The following is a 17,562-nucleotide window of genomic DNA, read 5'->3' as shown; positions in this document are numbered from 1 at the left end:
TGAGGTACATTCACACACCATACAATCATCCATGGTATACAATCAACTGTCCACAGCATGATAACATAGTTGTGCGTTCATCACCCCAATCTATCTGTGAACATTTTCCTTACATCAGAAAGAACCAGAACAAGAATAAAAAATACAAGTGAAAAAAGAACACCCAAATCATCCCCCCATCCCACCCCATTTGTCCTTTAGTTTTTATCCCCATTTTTCTACTCATCCATACACTGGATAAAGGGGGTGTGATCCACAAGGTCTTCACAATCACACTGTCACCCCTTGTAATCTACATTATTATATAATTGTCTTCAGGAGTCCAGACTGCTGGGTTGGAGTTTGGTAGTTTCAGGTATTTACTTCTAGCTATTCCAATACATTAAAACCTAAGAGGTATTATCTATATAGTGCATAAGAATGTCCACCAGAGTGACCTCTCGACTCCATTTGAAATCTCTCAGCCACTGAAACTATTTCCTCTCATTTTGCATCCCCCTTTTGGTCAAGAGAAATGCACAGATTTTTAAGTGTACAGATCTTAGTTGTACAATTTGAGTTTTGACAAATGTGTAGATCCTGTGTAACCCATACCCCAATCAAGATATTGATCATTTCTGCCACCCCAGAAAGTTCCCTTGTGCCTCTTCTCAATAAGTCCACGCCCCCCACTTAACCCCTAGGCAACCACTGTTAACATTTCTATCATTATATATTAGGTTTGAGACCGTGGATTTTAAAACATACAGATTTTCTTATGTCAGGAGGGTGAGAGATGTCAGGACATGATATTTATTCAAGTAAGTTAAGGAGGTTGGGAATTTTGACAGCCCCCCCCCCCCCGGGGATATTTGGCAATATTTGGAGACATTTTTGACTGTTATGACTGGGAGGGGGGTGCTACTGGCACCTAGTGGGTAGAGTCCAGGGATACTGCTAAACATCTTAGAAAGCACAGGACAGCTCCACAGCGAAGGATTATCTGGCCCCAAATAATAGTGGCAAGTTTGAGAAACCCTAAAGTAAATCGTTCGCTGTCTGAGAGAGAGAGAACTGTGGTCCTTGGGAATGTTAATATGGGTCTCCAAGTCTCCTGGGGTGAGGTGTTTTTTTTAAAACTTGTTTTGTTTGTTGAGAGCCTGCAGGAATCTGAACAGGGAGTGGGCTTTCTTCTGTGTCAACACCTTCTAGGCCACCAAGCTTGCTGTGGGATGGGGGTGGGTTTAAGTGGGAAACCAAGAGGATAGTAATAAGAAGAAAACAACTTATGCAATAAAGGGGGCAGGCTTAGGATAATATTAAAATTAGAAACACAGGAGTAAGATAAGAAGGAAAAATGAAATTAATCAAGAATTCATTAAAATGTTAAATTTAAAAAGTAAATGAGTTGAGATTTAAGGTAAAAGATGAAAGCGGGAATAATCATTAAGAAAATAAAATGAAAATATGGATAAAAAGATAAAAGGCCACGAGGTGATAAGTGAAATATGTGAAAAGTAGATAGGATTAAGGATTGAAAATAGGAATCAAGAAGTAAAAAGGCTAACATAAGGTAATATATAAAATAAGGATGAAGATGGAGGAAAATATGAAACCAAAATGCTGAGAGGTTAGAGTGCTAGATGGGGATGAGAAAAGGCAAGTGGGACCCTGCTAGAGCAGATAAGGAAGGGGAGTCTAAAGCAGAGTTCTGGGGTGGATCCTGCTCGCCTCATTGGGAAGTTCCCAGTTAAAGCAGTGTTGTTGGTCAGGGGCAGACCCAGAGGGCAGAGAGCAATGGGGTCACCCGCCCCCCTAGATACCAGCAGCCTTACATGCCCACACCTAGGGGGCGGGGAGGGGGCTCCTTCATGGACACTGCCCAGAACTTGTGGGTGATGGGTGACACAAGTTTCCAAGGGCCTGGCCTCGTTAAAAGAGCTATAGTTTGTTAATTGAAAATGTGAATTTGGAAAGGGAAAGCTTCCAAAAGTTTATTTGAATTATAGGAAGAATTTTCACTTTGTAAATTGAATCACTAGATAAGATCATTAAAAACTCCTTCCCTTGTTGTAGGTGGTGGTGGTGGTGGTAGTGGTTGTGATGTGTATGTGTGTGTGTGCATGTATGAGAGAGAGACAATTTTGTAATTTAAAATTCATTTAACTGCACTTAAAATGCTATCCATAGCATTTTCTCTATTATTTCTGAAAGTGTGTATATATATATGTATATATACACACACACATAAACACACACACACTCTTAGAAATGTTATTTGACGTGAAAGGCTAAGTCGTTTCCCACTGTCTTTTGGAAATGAAGATAAGGTTAACCTGGAATTTTAAAATGGTGAGAATATATATATATATATTTAAGTTCTGACTTTCTCAACACTTCAAGAATAAGTTTATTTCTCTTAAAGTGCAATAAGCCTTTCAGGGCAGGAGTGGCTGAGGTTACTAATGTTCACATTTCGCACACTCAGTTTGCAGCGTTGAGCTTACGACGGCTTCTGTGTTTCAGGTAATTCTGAGGTCGGTGGGACCAGCCAGCCTGAGTCTGCTCACCTTCAAAGTCTATGCGTCACCAAAAAAGGAATCGCCTCACAAAAATTCCATGAAGGTTGATGAGGTAACACGCTGTTCATGTTGTAAAACATTTTAAAAGTCTGATTTAGTTACCATATTGGAAAGCTATGACAGTTCAGAAGATACTTAAAAGAAAGAAGTATATTTCTTTATAGTTTGCTTTTCTTTGTGGGAACCTACTAAACTATGTCTTTTTAAAAATGAACTTTAATGGTACTTAGCTAAGGACATATAATTAACAAATATTACATAGATTTTTAGTGGGGAATCTGTTATGTCCCAGTAGATTGTAAGCACAACTAGCTTATCCAAGTGATCTGCCTGATTCGAGACGGCTTATCAAAACAAGAAACCATTAGCATTTTTTTTCCCTTTTTAAGAAATGAAAGACTGGGCTCATTCTGCTTCTTAGCTGGATTAAAAGCTCATAAGTAGATGCTTAATAAATACTAAACAAATAAAACAAGCAATCTTCTCTCCATTGTTTACATTTTTTGTCTGTACCCCCATTGATTATTTTGAATATTGTTTCTATTGACTTTGAATAAAATGATATAATTATCTACCATCATGATGAAAAAGTTTTGATAATGGATGGTGGTAAAGATTGTACAACTTTGTGAATATAATTAATGCCATTGAATTGTATAGTTAAAATGATTGAAATGGCAAATTTTATGTTATATATTTGTTACCACAATAAAATTTAAAAAAAGAACGTCCACATCCACAAGATCTACCATCAGTCACAGCAGGGTTACTTGAATTGTGTTTATATAAAGCTAATTAGCTTATCTTGTGCCCTTTACTCTCTTCTCAGGCCTTGGGATAACAGCATTTTTGAGGGTGAATAAGGCAGTCAGTAGTGGCTGTGGAAAGTTTCTCCTCTGGGTGGGGAGCAAACCTGTTACTCTGCTTTGATTAGCACCAAACTGATCATTTGAACTAAGTAACACACTCTTCAGTAATTTGCAAGCTTTTTTCTCCCTCCTCCCACCCACCCTTTAGAGTAATAGAATCTTTTTCCCAAACTAAATCTGAGGTGCAATTACCAAATATCAGTATAAAACCGATCAAGGGAGGCGGGGCAAGATGGCAGACTGGTGAGCTGTATGTTTTAGTTACTCCTCCAGGAAAGTAGGTAGAAAGCCAGGAACTGCGTTGACTGGACACCACAGAGCAATCTGACTTTGGGCATACTTCATACAACACTCATGAAAACGTGGAACTGCTGAGATCAGCGAAATCTGTAAGTTTTTGCGGCCAGGGGACCCGTGCCCCTCCCTGCCAGGCTCACTCCCGTGGGAGGAGGGGCTGTCAGCTCCGGGAAGGAGAAGGGAGAACTGCAGTGGCAGCCCTTACCGGAATCTCATTCTACTGATCCAAACTCCAACCATAGATAGACTGAGACCAGACACCAGAGAATCTGAGAGCAGCCAGCCCAGCAGAGAGGAGACAGGCATAGAGAAAAAAAAAACAACACGAAAAACTCCAAAATAAAAGCGGAGGATTTTTGGAGTTCTGGTGAACATAGAAAGGGGAAGGGCCCTGAGGCGCATATGCAAATCCCGAAGAAAAGCTGATCTCTCTGCCCTGTGGACCTTTCCTTAATGGCCCTGGTTGCTTTGTCTCAGCATTTCAATAACCCATTAGATCTCTGAGGAGGGCCCTTTTTTTTTTTTTTTTAATCCTTTTTTCTTTTTCTAAAACAATTACTCTAAGAAGCCCAATACAGAAAGCTTCAAAGACTTGCAATTTGGGCAGGTCAAGTCAAGAGCAGAACTAGGAGAGCTCTGAGACAAAACGCAATAATCCAGTGGCTGAGAAAATTCACTAAACACAACAACTTCCCAAGAAAAGGGGGGTGTCCGCTCACAACCATCATCCTGGTGGACAGGAAACACTCCTGCCCATCGCCAGCCCCATAGCCCAGAACTGCCCCAGACAACCCAGTGTGACGGAAGTGCTTCAAATAACAGGCACACACCACAAAACTGGGCGTGGACATTAGCCTTCCCTGCAACCTCAGCTGATTGTCCCAGAGTTGGGAAGGTAGAGCAGTGTGAATTAACAAAGCCCCATTCAGCCATCATTTCAGCAGACTGGGAGCCTCCCTACACAGCCCAGCAGCCCAGAACTGCCCTGGGGGGACGGCACTCACCTGTGACATAGCACAGTCATCCCTCAACAGAAGACCCGGGGTGCACGGCCTGGAAGAGGGGCCCACTTGCAAGTCTCAGGAGCCATACGCCAATACCAAGGACTTCTGGGTCAGTGGCAGAGACAAACTGTGGCAGGACTGAACTGAAGGATTAGACTATTGCAGCAGCTTTAAAACTCTAGGATCACCAGGGAGATTTGATTGTTAGCGCCACCCCCCCTCCCCGACTGCCCAGAAACATGCCCCACATACAGGGCAGGCAGCACCAACTACACACGCAAGCTTGGTACACCAATTGGGCCCCACAAGACTCACTCCCCCACTCAAAAAAAAGGCTAAGCAGGGGAGAACTGGCTTGTGGAGAACAGGTGGCTCGTGGACGCCACCTGCTGGTTAGTTAGAGAAAGTGTACTCCACGAAGCTGTAGATCTGATAAATTAGAGATAAGGACTTCAATAGGTCTACAAACCCTAAAAGAACCCTATCAAGTTCAGCAAATGCCACGAGGCCAAAAACAACAGAAAATTATAAAGCATATGAAAAAACCAGACGATATGGATAACCCAAGCCCAAGCACCCAAATCAAAAGATCAGAAGAGACACAGCACGTAGAGCAGCTACTCAAAGAACTAAAGATGAACAATGGGACCATAGTACGGGATACAAAGGAAATCAAGAAGACCCTAGAAGAGCATAAAGAAGACATTGCAAGACTAAATAAAAAAATGGATGATCTTATGGAAATTAAAGAAACTGTTGACCAAATTAAAAAGATTCTGGACACTCATAGTACAAGACTAGAGGAAGTTGAACAACGAATCAGTGACCTGGAAGATGACAGAATGGAAAATGAAAGCATAAAAGAAAGAATGGGGAAAAAAATTGAAAAAATCGAAATGGACCTCAGGGATATGATAGATGATATGAAACGTCCAAATATAAGACTCATTGGTGTCCCAGAAGGGGAAGAAAAGGGTAAAGGTCTAGGAAGAGTATTCAAAGAAATTGTTGGGGAAAACTTCCCAAATCTTCTAAACAACATAAATACACAAATCATAAATGCTCAGCGAACTCCAAATAGAATAAATCCAAATAAACCCACTCCGAGACATATACTGATCACACTGTCAAACACAGAAGAGAAGGAGCAAGTTCTGAAAGCAGCAAGAGAAAAGCAATTCACCACATACAAAGGAAACAGCATAAGACTAAGTAGTGACTACTCAGCAGCCACCGTGGAGGCGAGAAGGCAGTGGCACGATATATTTAAAACTCTGAGTGAGAAAAATTTCCAGCCAAGAATACTTTATCCAGCAAAGCTCTCCTTCAAATTTGAGGGAGAGCTTAAATTTTTCACAGACAAACAAATGCTGAGAGAATTTGCTAACAAGAGACCTGCCCTACTGGAGATACTAAAGGGAGCCCTACAGACAGAGAAACAAAGACAGGACAGAGAGACTTGGAGAAAGGTTCAGTACTAAAGAGGTTCGGTATGGGTACAATAAAGGATATTAATAGACAGAGGGGAAAAATATGGCAAACATATACCAAAGGATAAGATGGCCGATTCAAGAAATGCCTTCACGGTTATAACGTTGAATGTAAATGGTTTAAACTCCCCAATTAAAAGATATAGATTTGCAGAATGGATCAAAAAAAATGAACCATCAATATGCTGCATACAAGAGACTCATCTTAGACACAGGGACACTAAGAAACTGAAAGTGAAAGGATGGAAAAAAATATTTCATGCAAGCTACAGCCAAAAGAAAGCAGGTGTAGCAATATTAATCTCAGATAAAATAGACTTCAAATGCAGGGATGTTTTGAGAGACAAAGAAGGCCACTACATACTAATAAAAGGGGCAATTCAGCAAGAAGAAATAACAATCGTAAATGTCTATGCACCCAATCAAGGTGCCACAAAATACATGAGAGAAACACTGACAAAACTAAAGGAAGCAATTGATGTTTCCACAATAATTGTGGGAGACTCCAACACATCACTCTCTCCTATAGATAGATCAACCAGACAGAAGACCAATAAGGAAATTGAAAACCTAAACAATCTGATAAATGAATTAGATTTAACAGACATATACAGGACATTACATCCCAAATCACCAGGATACACATACTTTTCTAGTGCTCACGGAACTTTCTCCAGAATAGATCACATGCTGGGACATAAAACAAGCCTCAATAAATTTAAAAAGATTGAAATTATTCAAAGCACATTCTCTGACCACAATGGAATACAATTAGAAGTCAATAACCATCAGAGACTTAGAAAATTCACAAATACCTGGAGGTTAAACAACACACTCCTAAACAATCAGTGGGTTAAAGAAGAAATAGCAAGAGAATTGCTAAATATATAGAGACGAATGAAAATGAGAACACAACATACCAAAACCTATGGGATGCAGCAAAAGCAGTGCTAAGGGGGAAATTTATAGCACTAAACGCATATATTAAAAAGGAAGAAAGAGCCAAAATCAAAGAACTAATGGATCAACTGAAGAAGCTAGAAAATGAACAGCAAACCAATCCTAAACCAAGTAGAAGAAAAGAAATAACAAGGATTAAAGCAGAAATAAATGACATAGAGAACAAAAAAACAATAGAGAGGATAAATATCACCAAAAGTTGGTTCTTTGAGAAGATCAACAAGATTGACAAGCCCCTAGCTAGACTGACAAAATCAAAAAGAGAGAAGACCCATATAAACAAAATAATGAATGAAAAAGGTGACATAACTGCAGATCCTGAAGAAATTAAAAAAATTATAAGAGGATATTATGAACAACTGTATGGCAACAAACTGGACAATGTAGAAGAAATGGACAATTTCCTGGAAACATATGAACAACCTAGACTGACCAGAGAAGAAATAGAAGACCTCAACCAACCCATCACAAGCAAAGAGATCCAATCAGTCATCAAAAATCTTCCCACAAATAAATGCCCAGGGCCAGATGGCTTCACAGGGGAATTCTACCAAACTTTCCAGAAAGAACTGACACCAATCTTACTCAAACTCTTTCAAAACATTGAAGAAAATGGAACACTACCTAACTCATTTTATGAAGCTAACATCAATCTAATACCAAAACCAGGCAAAGATGCTACAAAAAAGGAAAACTACCGGCCAATCTCCCTAATGAATATAGATGCAAAAATCCTCAACAAAATACTTGCAAATCGAATCCAAAGACACATTAAAAAAATCATACACCATGACCAAGTGGGGTTCATTCCAGGCATGCAAGGATGGTTCAACATAAGAAAATCAATCAATGTATTACAACACATTAACAAGTCAAAAGGGAAAAATCAATTGATCATCTCAATAGATGCTGAAAAAGCATTTGACAAAATCCAACATCCCTTTTTGATAAAAACACTTCAAAAGGTAGGAATTGAAGGAAACTTCCTCAACATGATAAAGAGCATATATGAAAAACCCACAGCCAGCATAGTACTCAATGGTGAGAGACTGAAAGCCTTCCCTCTAAGATCAGGAACAAGACAAGGATGCCCGCTGTCACCACTGTTATTCAACATTGTGCTGGAAGTGCTAGCCAGGGCAATCCGGCAAGACAAAGAAATAAAAGGCATCCAAATTGGAAAAGAAGAAGTAAAACTGTCATTGTTTGCAGACGATATGATCTTATATCTAGAAAACCCTGAGAAATCGACGATACAGCTACTAGAGCTAATAAACAAATTTAGCAAAGTAGCGGGATACAAGATTAATGCACTAAGTCAGTAATGTTTCTATATGCTAGAAATGAACAAACTGAAGAGACACTCAAGAAAAAGATACCATTTTCAATAGCAACTAAAAAAATCAAGTACCTAGGAATAAACTTAACCAAAGATGTAAAAGACCTATACAAAGAAAACTACATAACTCTACTAAAAGAAATAGAAGGGGACCTTAAAAGATGGAAAAATATTCCATGTTCATGGATAGGAAGACTAAATGTCATTAAGATGTCAATTCTACCCAAACTCATCTACAGATTCAATGCAATCCCAATCAAAATTCCAACAACCTACTTTGCAGACTTGGAAAAGCTAGTTATCAAATTTATTTGGAAAGGGAAGATGCCTCGAATTGCTAAAGACACTCTAAAAAAGAAAAACGAAGTGAGTGGGAGGACTTACACTCCCTGACTTTGAAGCTTATTATAAAGCCACAGTTGCCAAAACAGCATGGTACTGGCACAAAGATAGACATATAGATCAATGGAATCGAATTGAGAATTCAGAGATAGACCCTCAGATCTATGGCCGACTGATCTTTGATAAGGCCCCCAAAGTCACTGAACTGAGTCATAATGGTCTTTTCAACAAATGGGGCTGGGAGAGTTGGATATCCATATCCAAAAGAATGAAAGAGGACCCCTACCTCACCCCCTACACAAAAATTAACTCAAAATGGACCAAAGATCTCAATATAAAAGAAAGTACCATAAAACTCCTAGAAGATAATGTAGGAAAACATCTTCAAGACCTTGTATTAGGCGGCCACTTCCTAGACTTTACACCCAAAGCACAAGCAACAAAAGAGAAAATAGATAAATGGGAACTCCTCAAGCTTAGAAGTTTCTGCACCTCAAAGGAATTTCTCAAAAGGTAAAGAGGCAGCCAACTCAATGGGAAAAAATTTTTGGAAACCATGTATCTGACAAAAGACTGATATCTTGCATATACAAAGAAATCCTACAACTCAATGACAATAGTACAGACAGCCCAATTATAAAATGGGCAAAAGATATGAAAAGACAGTTCTCTGAAGAGGAAATACAAATGGCCAAGAAACACATGAAAAAATGTTCAGCTTCACTAGCTATTAGAGAGATGCAAATTAAGACCACAATGAGATACCATCTAACACCGGTTAGAATGGCTGCCATTAAACAAACAGGAAACTACAAATGCTGGAGGGGATGTGGAGAAATTGGAACTCTTATTCATTGTTGGTGGGACTGTATAATGGTTCAGCCACTCTGGAAGTCAGTCTGGCAGTTCCTTAGAAAACTAGATATAGAGCTACCATTCGATCCAGCGATTGCACTTCTCGGTATATACCCGGAAGATCGGAAAGCAGTGACACGAACAGATATCTGCACGCCAGTGTTCATAGCAGCATTATTCACAATTGCCAAGAGATGGAAACAACCCAAATGTCCTTCAACAGATGAGTGGATAAATAAAATGTGGTATATACACACGATGGAATACTACGCGGCAGTAAGAAGGAACGATCTCGTGAAACATATGACAACATGGATGAACCTTGAAGACATAATGCTGAGTGAAATAAGCCAGGCACAAAAAGAGAAATATTATATGCTACCACTAATGTGAACTTTGAAAAATGTAAAACAAATGGTTTATAATGTAGAATGTAGGGGAACTAGCAGTAGAGAGCAATTAAGGAAGGGGGAACAATAATCCAAGAAGAACAGATAAGCTATTTAACGTTCTGGGGATGCCCAGAAATGACTATGGTCTGTTAATTTCTGATGGATATAGTAGGAACAAGTTCACAGAAAGGTTGCTATATTAGGTAACTTTCTTGGGGTAAAGTAGGAACATGTTGGAAGTTAAGCAGTTATCTTAGGTTAGTTGTCTTTTTCTTACTCCCTTGTTATGGTCTCTTTGAAATGTTCTTTTATTGTATGTTTGTTTTCTTTTTAACTTTTTTTTCATACAGTTGATTTAAAAAAGAAGGGAAAGTTAAAAAAAAAAAAAAAAGATGTAGTGCCCCCTTGAGGAGCCTGTGGAGAATGCAGGGGTATTCGCCTACCCCACCTCCATGGTTGCTAACATGACCACAGACATAGGGGACTGGTGGTTTGATGAGTTGAGCCCTCTACCACAGGTTTTACCCTTGGGAAGACGGTTGCTGCAAAGGAGAGGCTAGGCCTCCCTATGGTTGTGCCTAAGAGCCTCCTCCCGAATGCCTCTTTGTTGCTCAGATGTGGCCCTGTCTCTCTAGCTAAGCCAACTTGAAAGGTGAAATCACTGCCCTCCCCACTACGTGGGATCAGACACCCAGGGGAGTGAATCTCCCTGGCAACGTGGAATTTGACTCCCGGGGAGGAACGTAGACCTGGCATCGTGGGACGGAGAGCATCTTCTTGACCAAAAGGGGGATGTGAAAGGAAATGAAATAAGCTTCAGTGGCAGAGAGATTCCAAAACGAGCCGAGAGGTCACTCTGGTGGGCACTCTTACGCACACTTTAGACAACCCTTTTTAGGTTCTAAAGAATTGGGGTAGCTGGTGGTGGATACCTGGAACTATCAAACTACAACCCAGAACCCATGAATCTCGAAGACAGTTGTATAAAAATGTAGCTTATGAGGGGTGACAATGGGAATGGGAAAGCCATAAGGACCAAACTCCACTTTGTCTAGTTTATGGATGGATGTGTAGAAAAGTAGGGGAAGGAAACAAACAGACAAAGGTACCCAGTGTTCTTTTTTACTTCAATTGCTCTTTTTCACTCTAATTATTATTCTTGTTATTTTTGTGTGTGTGCTAATGAAGGTGTCAGGGATTGATTTAGGTGATGAATGTACAACTATGTAATGGTACTGTAAACAATCGAAAGTACGATTTGTTTTGTATGACTGCGTGGTATGTGAATATATCTCAATAAAATGATGATTAAAAAAAAAAAAAAAGACAATGGGATTGGGAAAGCCATAAGGACCACACTCCACTTTGTCTAGTTTATGGATGGATGATTAGAAAAATAGGGGAAGGAAACAAACAAACAGACAAAGGTACCCAGTGTTCTTTTTTACTTCAATTGCTCTTTTTCACTCTAATTATTATTCTTGTTATTTTTGTGTGTGTGCTAATGAAGGTGTCAGGGATTGATTTTGGTGATGAATGTACAACTATGTAATGGTACTGTGAACAATCGAAAGTACGATTTGTTTTGTATGACTGCGTGGTATATGAATATATCTCAATAAAATGAAGATAAAAAAAATAAAAAAATAAATAAAAAAAAAAAAACCGATCAATGGGAGCTACTTTGTTTGATATGGGAGATGGGAGGGGAGCTCATAGCCCTGCCTTCTTGGTCTTTATTGATTCCATTTGTCTGCAGCAAGGAAATAAGTTGTAAAGATCGTCTAAAGCAAGGTTCAGGGAGCATGTAACCCTTAGGGTCACTGTAATTCATGAATTTTTAGAAATATTATGCCTACAGATAATTTATTATTATAACTGTATGCCCTTTTTAAAAATTTCATTTTGTTTTGTTTGTTTTTTAATGTATGCAGCTTTCACTCTACTCAGTTCCAGAGGGTCAGTCTAAATATGTGGAGGAGCCAAGGACGCAACTTGAAGAAAGCTTTTCACAGCTTCGACATTATTGTGAACCATATACAAATTGGTGCCAGGTACAGCTGTTCTGAAAATGGAGTAAACACATTTCTGTTTAGAACCAATAGTGGAAACTCTATACTGGCTGCATATTTTGGGAAAAAAGGCACATTACAGGGCCCAACTGAAAAGTGCCCAGCTTTCAAATGTTCATCAGTACCGTCTTCAGCGGGGCGGGGGTAGAAAAATGCCCTTGCTTCCTGGTGGCAGCTGTTGCTATGGTAGTGGAGAGAATTTTCCTCTTACTAGGTAGCATACTGGGTAGCATGTGCCACCTTGGTTAGGGAGAGGAGAGGAGGGGTGTGGTAAATGTCTTGTTGACTGTAGCTATGAAAACCTTATTATCTGCCAGGAGAGAATATAGGGCTGGAACTCTAGTTAAAGGAAAAGGATGCCATATAGACATTTATATCAAAATTGAAAAGTTTTTCCTCCTCCTAAAGATTCTACAATTAGTGCCTCTTTAAACAGGTATGGTTATAGAACATTTTGAATACTCTAAAGGGGTGGAATTATGTATTTGAGTACTGAACTATTTGCCCCTAATAGGCAAAGAACTACATCTAGAGATTGGCTTTTGTCAGTGCTCATGCTTTAGATTAGGCATTTATTGTTATGTTAATTAATGAGAGTATTTCTGTGATTTTTTTAACATCTGAAACCTAAATTTACAATCTACAGGATGCTTTCATACGCTTTGATAAATGTTTGCTGTATTTAATCTTGATTTTGAAAACTGATGACAAAATAGTAAAAAATAGTATGTAGGTGTGTGAGATGTGATCTAGATTCACTTTTCTTGAGATTTACAAATTCAGTTTTCATCCAGAACTTTTTAAAATTTATAATTTCCACTGTCTATACTAGTGGTGAACTTTTGTTTACCAGTTTAGAAAGAAAATAATAAACATGGGCTCTATCAACAATATAAATTAGGCCATTATACTTAAGTGTCATAACCATATTATTGAGTTATGAAATACTTAAGACTTTATGTGGTAAAATGCTTAGACTTTATTCTCTTGTTCTAGAAGATTTTTAAACCATTTCCTGGTGGTTAAGATAAGGTCAGAAAATTTTTCTCATGTAGGCATGACTACTGTTATGTCTAGTCCTTTTTTTTTTTGTAATAAGAGTAGTCTTCTGACCTCTTAACCTAAGATTACTTTTTGTTTTTTACTTTTCCTTCTGTGTATGATGCTCAGAAAGTGCAGCAAAATACCTCTCTTCTCTGCATGATAGAATAAGTATCAACATGTTTATTTGCACTACTTCTAAGTAAAAAAGCTTTCTTGGGAGCCTCATGGTTTTTATTTTGCTACAGAATGAAGTCTTTCTGAATAGAAGTATTTCTAATTCCTGGATCCTTTTTCTGATCAGCAATTGCTATCCCCTTTCTTCAAGGACTAATTTAATTTTTCTTCATAGTAAAAAGATTAAACTAGCGAGAGAGGCAGGCACTCATTTGAGACATTGATTTGTAGCTTTTCTTTCTTTTTTTTATGGGCAGGAAAAAACAGTAATGGATTTTAAGGACACGATATTCAGGTTTTTTAATGTTCTTTATGCCTGCTCCCAAATTCAGTGTCTATTATTTAAGACCATTTAAAAATATTAGAATAACTTGTTCTGATTTGAACTGAATTAAATAAACAAATTCTTTTCCAAGTGGCAACTGGTTTTGCTACCTTCTAATACCCCTGTATCTTTTTTCAATTCTTCGTGGTAGACTTACTTCTCAGTTTTCTTGAGGATCATTTATGTTCATGTACAAATCCTTTTTTTGTTGTTGTTGAGAGAATGTTGATACTTCATTTGCTTTAGAATTGATTTAAGTATCTCTCCAAATTTGGATATAGGCTCCCTAGTTTCATTAACGCCGGTCTTTCCTGCTTCAAATAGGCAGTTTTTAGATATAAGCTCTAAAGTAATACTCTTTTGGCAAATCAGGAAATAGGCTTAATAGGAAAGACACAATTTTAATTACATGGGGAAAGGATTGCCACATTATCAAGGGACTTGATTTTTAGTCTGTTTTCTTTGATTTTAATAGAACAGTGAAAAGGCTGGGTTGTTGAAACCACTCCACTTGGAATCTCTTCTTCCTGTGGCAGTAGTAAGGCATTCTTACTATTCTTGCTGAGCAGTTTGCAGTGAAGGGAAAATTAAAAAAAAAAAAAAGAAACAGAAAGATAGTATATTCCTTTGTTTTGTCATTAGTGACAAAAATATTTGTTCTGTTACTTTACTAATTACCAATTCTTATTCATTTTCTTTTCACCTTTTTAGGAAACGTACTCCCAAACTAAGCCCAAGATGCAAAGTATTGTTCAACAGGGGGTAGGTAAGTTGATTTTTTAATGAGGCATAATCAGCTACTTCATTAACATAGGACTCTTTATTTAACTGGGATTCCCTGGATGGGCATCAGGAGATCTTTGAATTCCTTAAAATTGTACACAGAATTTTAGATCTATGTGGATTTTTCTTGAGAGAGGATCTGTCACTTTCATCAAATTTCAGAGGACTAGTGTCCGCAAACAGGAACCACCGCTTCAACAGGTAAGTAAGTCTATTCAAGATCATTAGGATTGTTAGGCTAGTGAGAGCAGATACACTGAATTTTTTAAAACAGTCTGTTTCCAGGTTACAATCTAGTACAAAACGCAAACACATTAACAGGTTTTCAAAATTAGAATAGCTCAATAACTGATTTTCTATGTTTGTTAGTTATACATGAATAAAATTGCATTTGCACTGCTTTGAATATGTGGTGTAGAAATTTAGAGGCAGGAGGGAACTGGGCTAGTTTGTCTTGGAAAGACCTTATTGCATAATTAGTAGTATTTTTACATTTTTTCATTTGGTTTTTATTGTCCTTTATTTTTTCACATGTGAACCACTTATCACATATACTCATTAACTGGTTTCACAGTCTATGTTCTGACTAATCGCAGTCAGGAACTGGTAAATTAATAGAGACACTGGTAAAATTTAATTCCCCTTATTGGGCATCTCAGCAAATTGTAATCTTGTTTTTTTAAGGGTTTATTTCCACGATGGAATAAAATAAACATGAGTACAGCTTATTTCTTTGCTACGATCATCATGGCGACTTCATGTGCTAATATCCCTGCCCTGGGACTATCAGATAAATAACATTTTTTGTTTTGAAGACAGACATATTAACAGCCTACCAGTTCTTTAAATTATTAACGCATGTTAATAAATAAAATCTCAATTTTATTAATAAACACTTATTTAGTACTTGTCAGGTATTAAGTGCTTTAAAATATTAGTTTATTTAACCCTCATAACAATCCTAATAGACTATTATTGTCTCCATTTTACACCTGAGGAAAATAAGGAACCCCTGATGTAGTCTTTTATTTGTACAAGTGTAACTGAGGAGGCCTCTTCACTGTCACCTATCATTTCCTACTGTTTCATAGCAGTAGATGTTATTTGCAATATTAGTTGGTTTTTTCCTTCTTCTGGATTTGTAATTGCTACAAAGGCTCTTAGAAACATTGCTTTATTAGTTGTGTTGTTGTCTGCCAAGGCGATCAGTCCATTTCCCAGCAGTCACAGCTGAGACATGCTACCAGAAGCTGTGCTTCAGCTTCAGTAGTCTTAAAATGTATCTTCTTTCCCACTTCTTTGTGATTAACTCACTTCAGCTCAGCTCACCAAAGCTGTTTGAGTGTTCTTCTATCAACCACTCAGTGCACTGGAACTGAGTAACATTGTATTGGTAGACAAAAAATAAAGGAAAGTAGAAAGTTGCGTAAAATGAGACAGGAGAATGGAAATTAAAAACTAGGTCAAAGGCACAATAAGTGAAAGATCATACAGGAAACACGGCAAACATAACATAAGCCATATATTAGTATTGAAAATGATCACCACATTTCCCAAAAAACCTAGGAAAAGGAAAACTGGCCTGCACCTGGTGTTATCTGGGAGAGAGAATTACTGAGTATTCCAGTTTATTAGTTCAGTTCAGCATACATTTAAGTCGCCATCATGCCAGGCATTGAAGATTGAGGTTGACTAAGACAGTGGTCACAACCACTGAGGTATAATTATCCAATAACATATGGGTAATGCAGATACAGAAACAATTGCAGACTACTTTCAAAGGGAGAGAGGAAGGGAACTTGGTTTGATAGAGACTGGGGAGATGGGAGACTCAGGGAAGGATTTTTGAGATGAATCTTGAAGGAGTACTAGTAGCCACACCAAAATGTGTGAATGGGACTGAGATGGAATTCCAGACAGAGGACACAGCATGATCAAGGCTTAGAGGTGTGACTGAAGAACCATAAGCAGATAAGAAGTGGTGAAGATAAGGTTGAGAGACAGAGATAGGAAGGCTTTATGTCACTACCTAGCCGAGATTCATTTAATTCATTCAATATTCATCGTCTCCTAGCACAGTGTTCTTAATAAATATTTGTTGAATGAACTTCCACAATTACTGCTGAGAGAAGATAAAGTAGAAGTCTCAGTAGACCACCATCAAGGAGCTCACATTCTCCTTGGTGAGACATAAAATATCTACAACCCAAACAATTAAACACAAGGTGCTATAGATGGAGGTACCAGATGGGACTTGAGAGGTGGAAGAGAGGGCTGGGCTGATTAACTTAGGCAAGGCTTTTCTGAGGAGATAGGATGTAAGCTGATTCTTATGTGGTAGGATTGGCCCAGTGGAGAGGAGAGGAGAAGAGAAGAGGTATCATGCAAGTGAAGTCATACATAAGATGTGTTCAGGCATGGTGAATAGGCTCATATGTTATATTTATTTTTACTTGTTTTATCACTTTCAAAGGTGACTTTCCCCCATGTACTTGTACTACAAGTTTCCTTCATTATCCATATATTCTGTTCTTGAGTTCATATAATGAGTTCAAATAGTAAAGGATACTTACTTTTCTGAGTCTCATGTATTTGGTCCCTGAGTTTCAGAGAGCAAGCAGCAGTGCTTCAGATAGTGGCAGATCTATCCCAAGATTTATCCAAATCTATTTTCTTTCTGTGTTTGGATATCAAGAGTTTGAATAGTGAGGGATTCTTTTATTTGTATTTTTCCTTATGTGAATAGTTCATTCAGATCCGTTGCCTTCAGGAATATGGAGGTAATCTAACATTAATTTATGGTTAGTAGGTTGTCAGACCAGAAGAGCTTGAAAATTGGACACTTGCTATGTGATTAGTAAATCATATATATCACATAAAAAGAACATGTTGCTTTGAAGGATTGTATGTTATGTGAATATATCTCAATAAAATTGCATTTAAAAAAAGAATGTGTTGGAAAAAAAGCTTATTAGCAGAAAACAAGGAATACATGATTTGAGAAGCATTCAATACTTGATATATGTTTTGTTTTTAATGAGCAATTTATAGAACT

The 17,562-nt window shown here is 38.1% G+C and overlaps 2 protein-coding genes across 2 annotated transcripts in view; one reads left to right on the top strand and one right to left on the bottom strand.

Annotated features, from left to right (window-relative positions):
* The window catches only part of LOC119523721 (zinc finger X-chromosomal protein), a 725,297-nt gene that overhangs the window by 377,359 nt on the left and 330,376 nt on the right, over nucleotides 1–17,562 (bottom strand). The window lies entirely within an intron of this gene.
* Nucleotides 1–17,562, top strand: part of APOO (apolipoprotein O) — a 94,444-nt gene that overhangs the window by 30,561 nt on the left and 46,321 nt on the right. The window contains exons 2-4 of the mRNA XM_037822544.1: nucleotides 2,506–2,613; nucleotides 12,044–12,163; nucleotides 14,436–14,490. Coding sequence (XP_037678472.1) covers nucleotides 2,506–2,613; nucleotides 12,044–12,163; nucleotides 14,436–14,490 — 283 coding nt within the window. The remainder of the gene's footprint in view (nucleotides 1–2,505; nucleotides 2,614–12,043; nucleotides 12,164–14,435; nucleotides 14,491–17,562) is intronic.

The sequence above is a fragment of the Choloepus didactylus genome, chromosome X (genome assembly GCF_015220235.1).
Source record: "Choloepus didactylus isolate mChoDid1 chromosome X, mChoDid1.pri, whole genome shotgun sequence".
NCBI classification, from domain to species: domain Eukaryota; kingdom Metazoa; phylum Chordata; class Mammalia; order Pilosa; family Megalonychidae; genus Choloepus; species Choloepus didactylus.
This window is presented reverse-complemented; position numbering and strand designations above follow the sequence as displayed.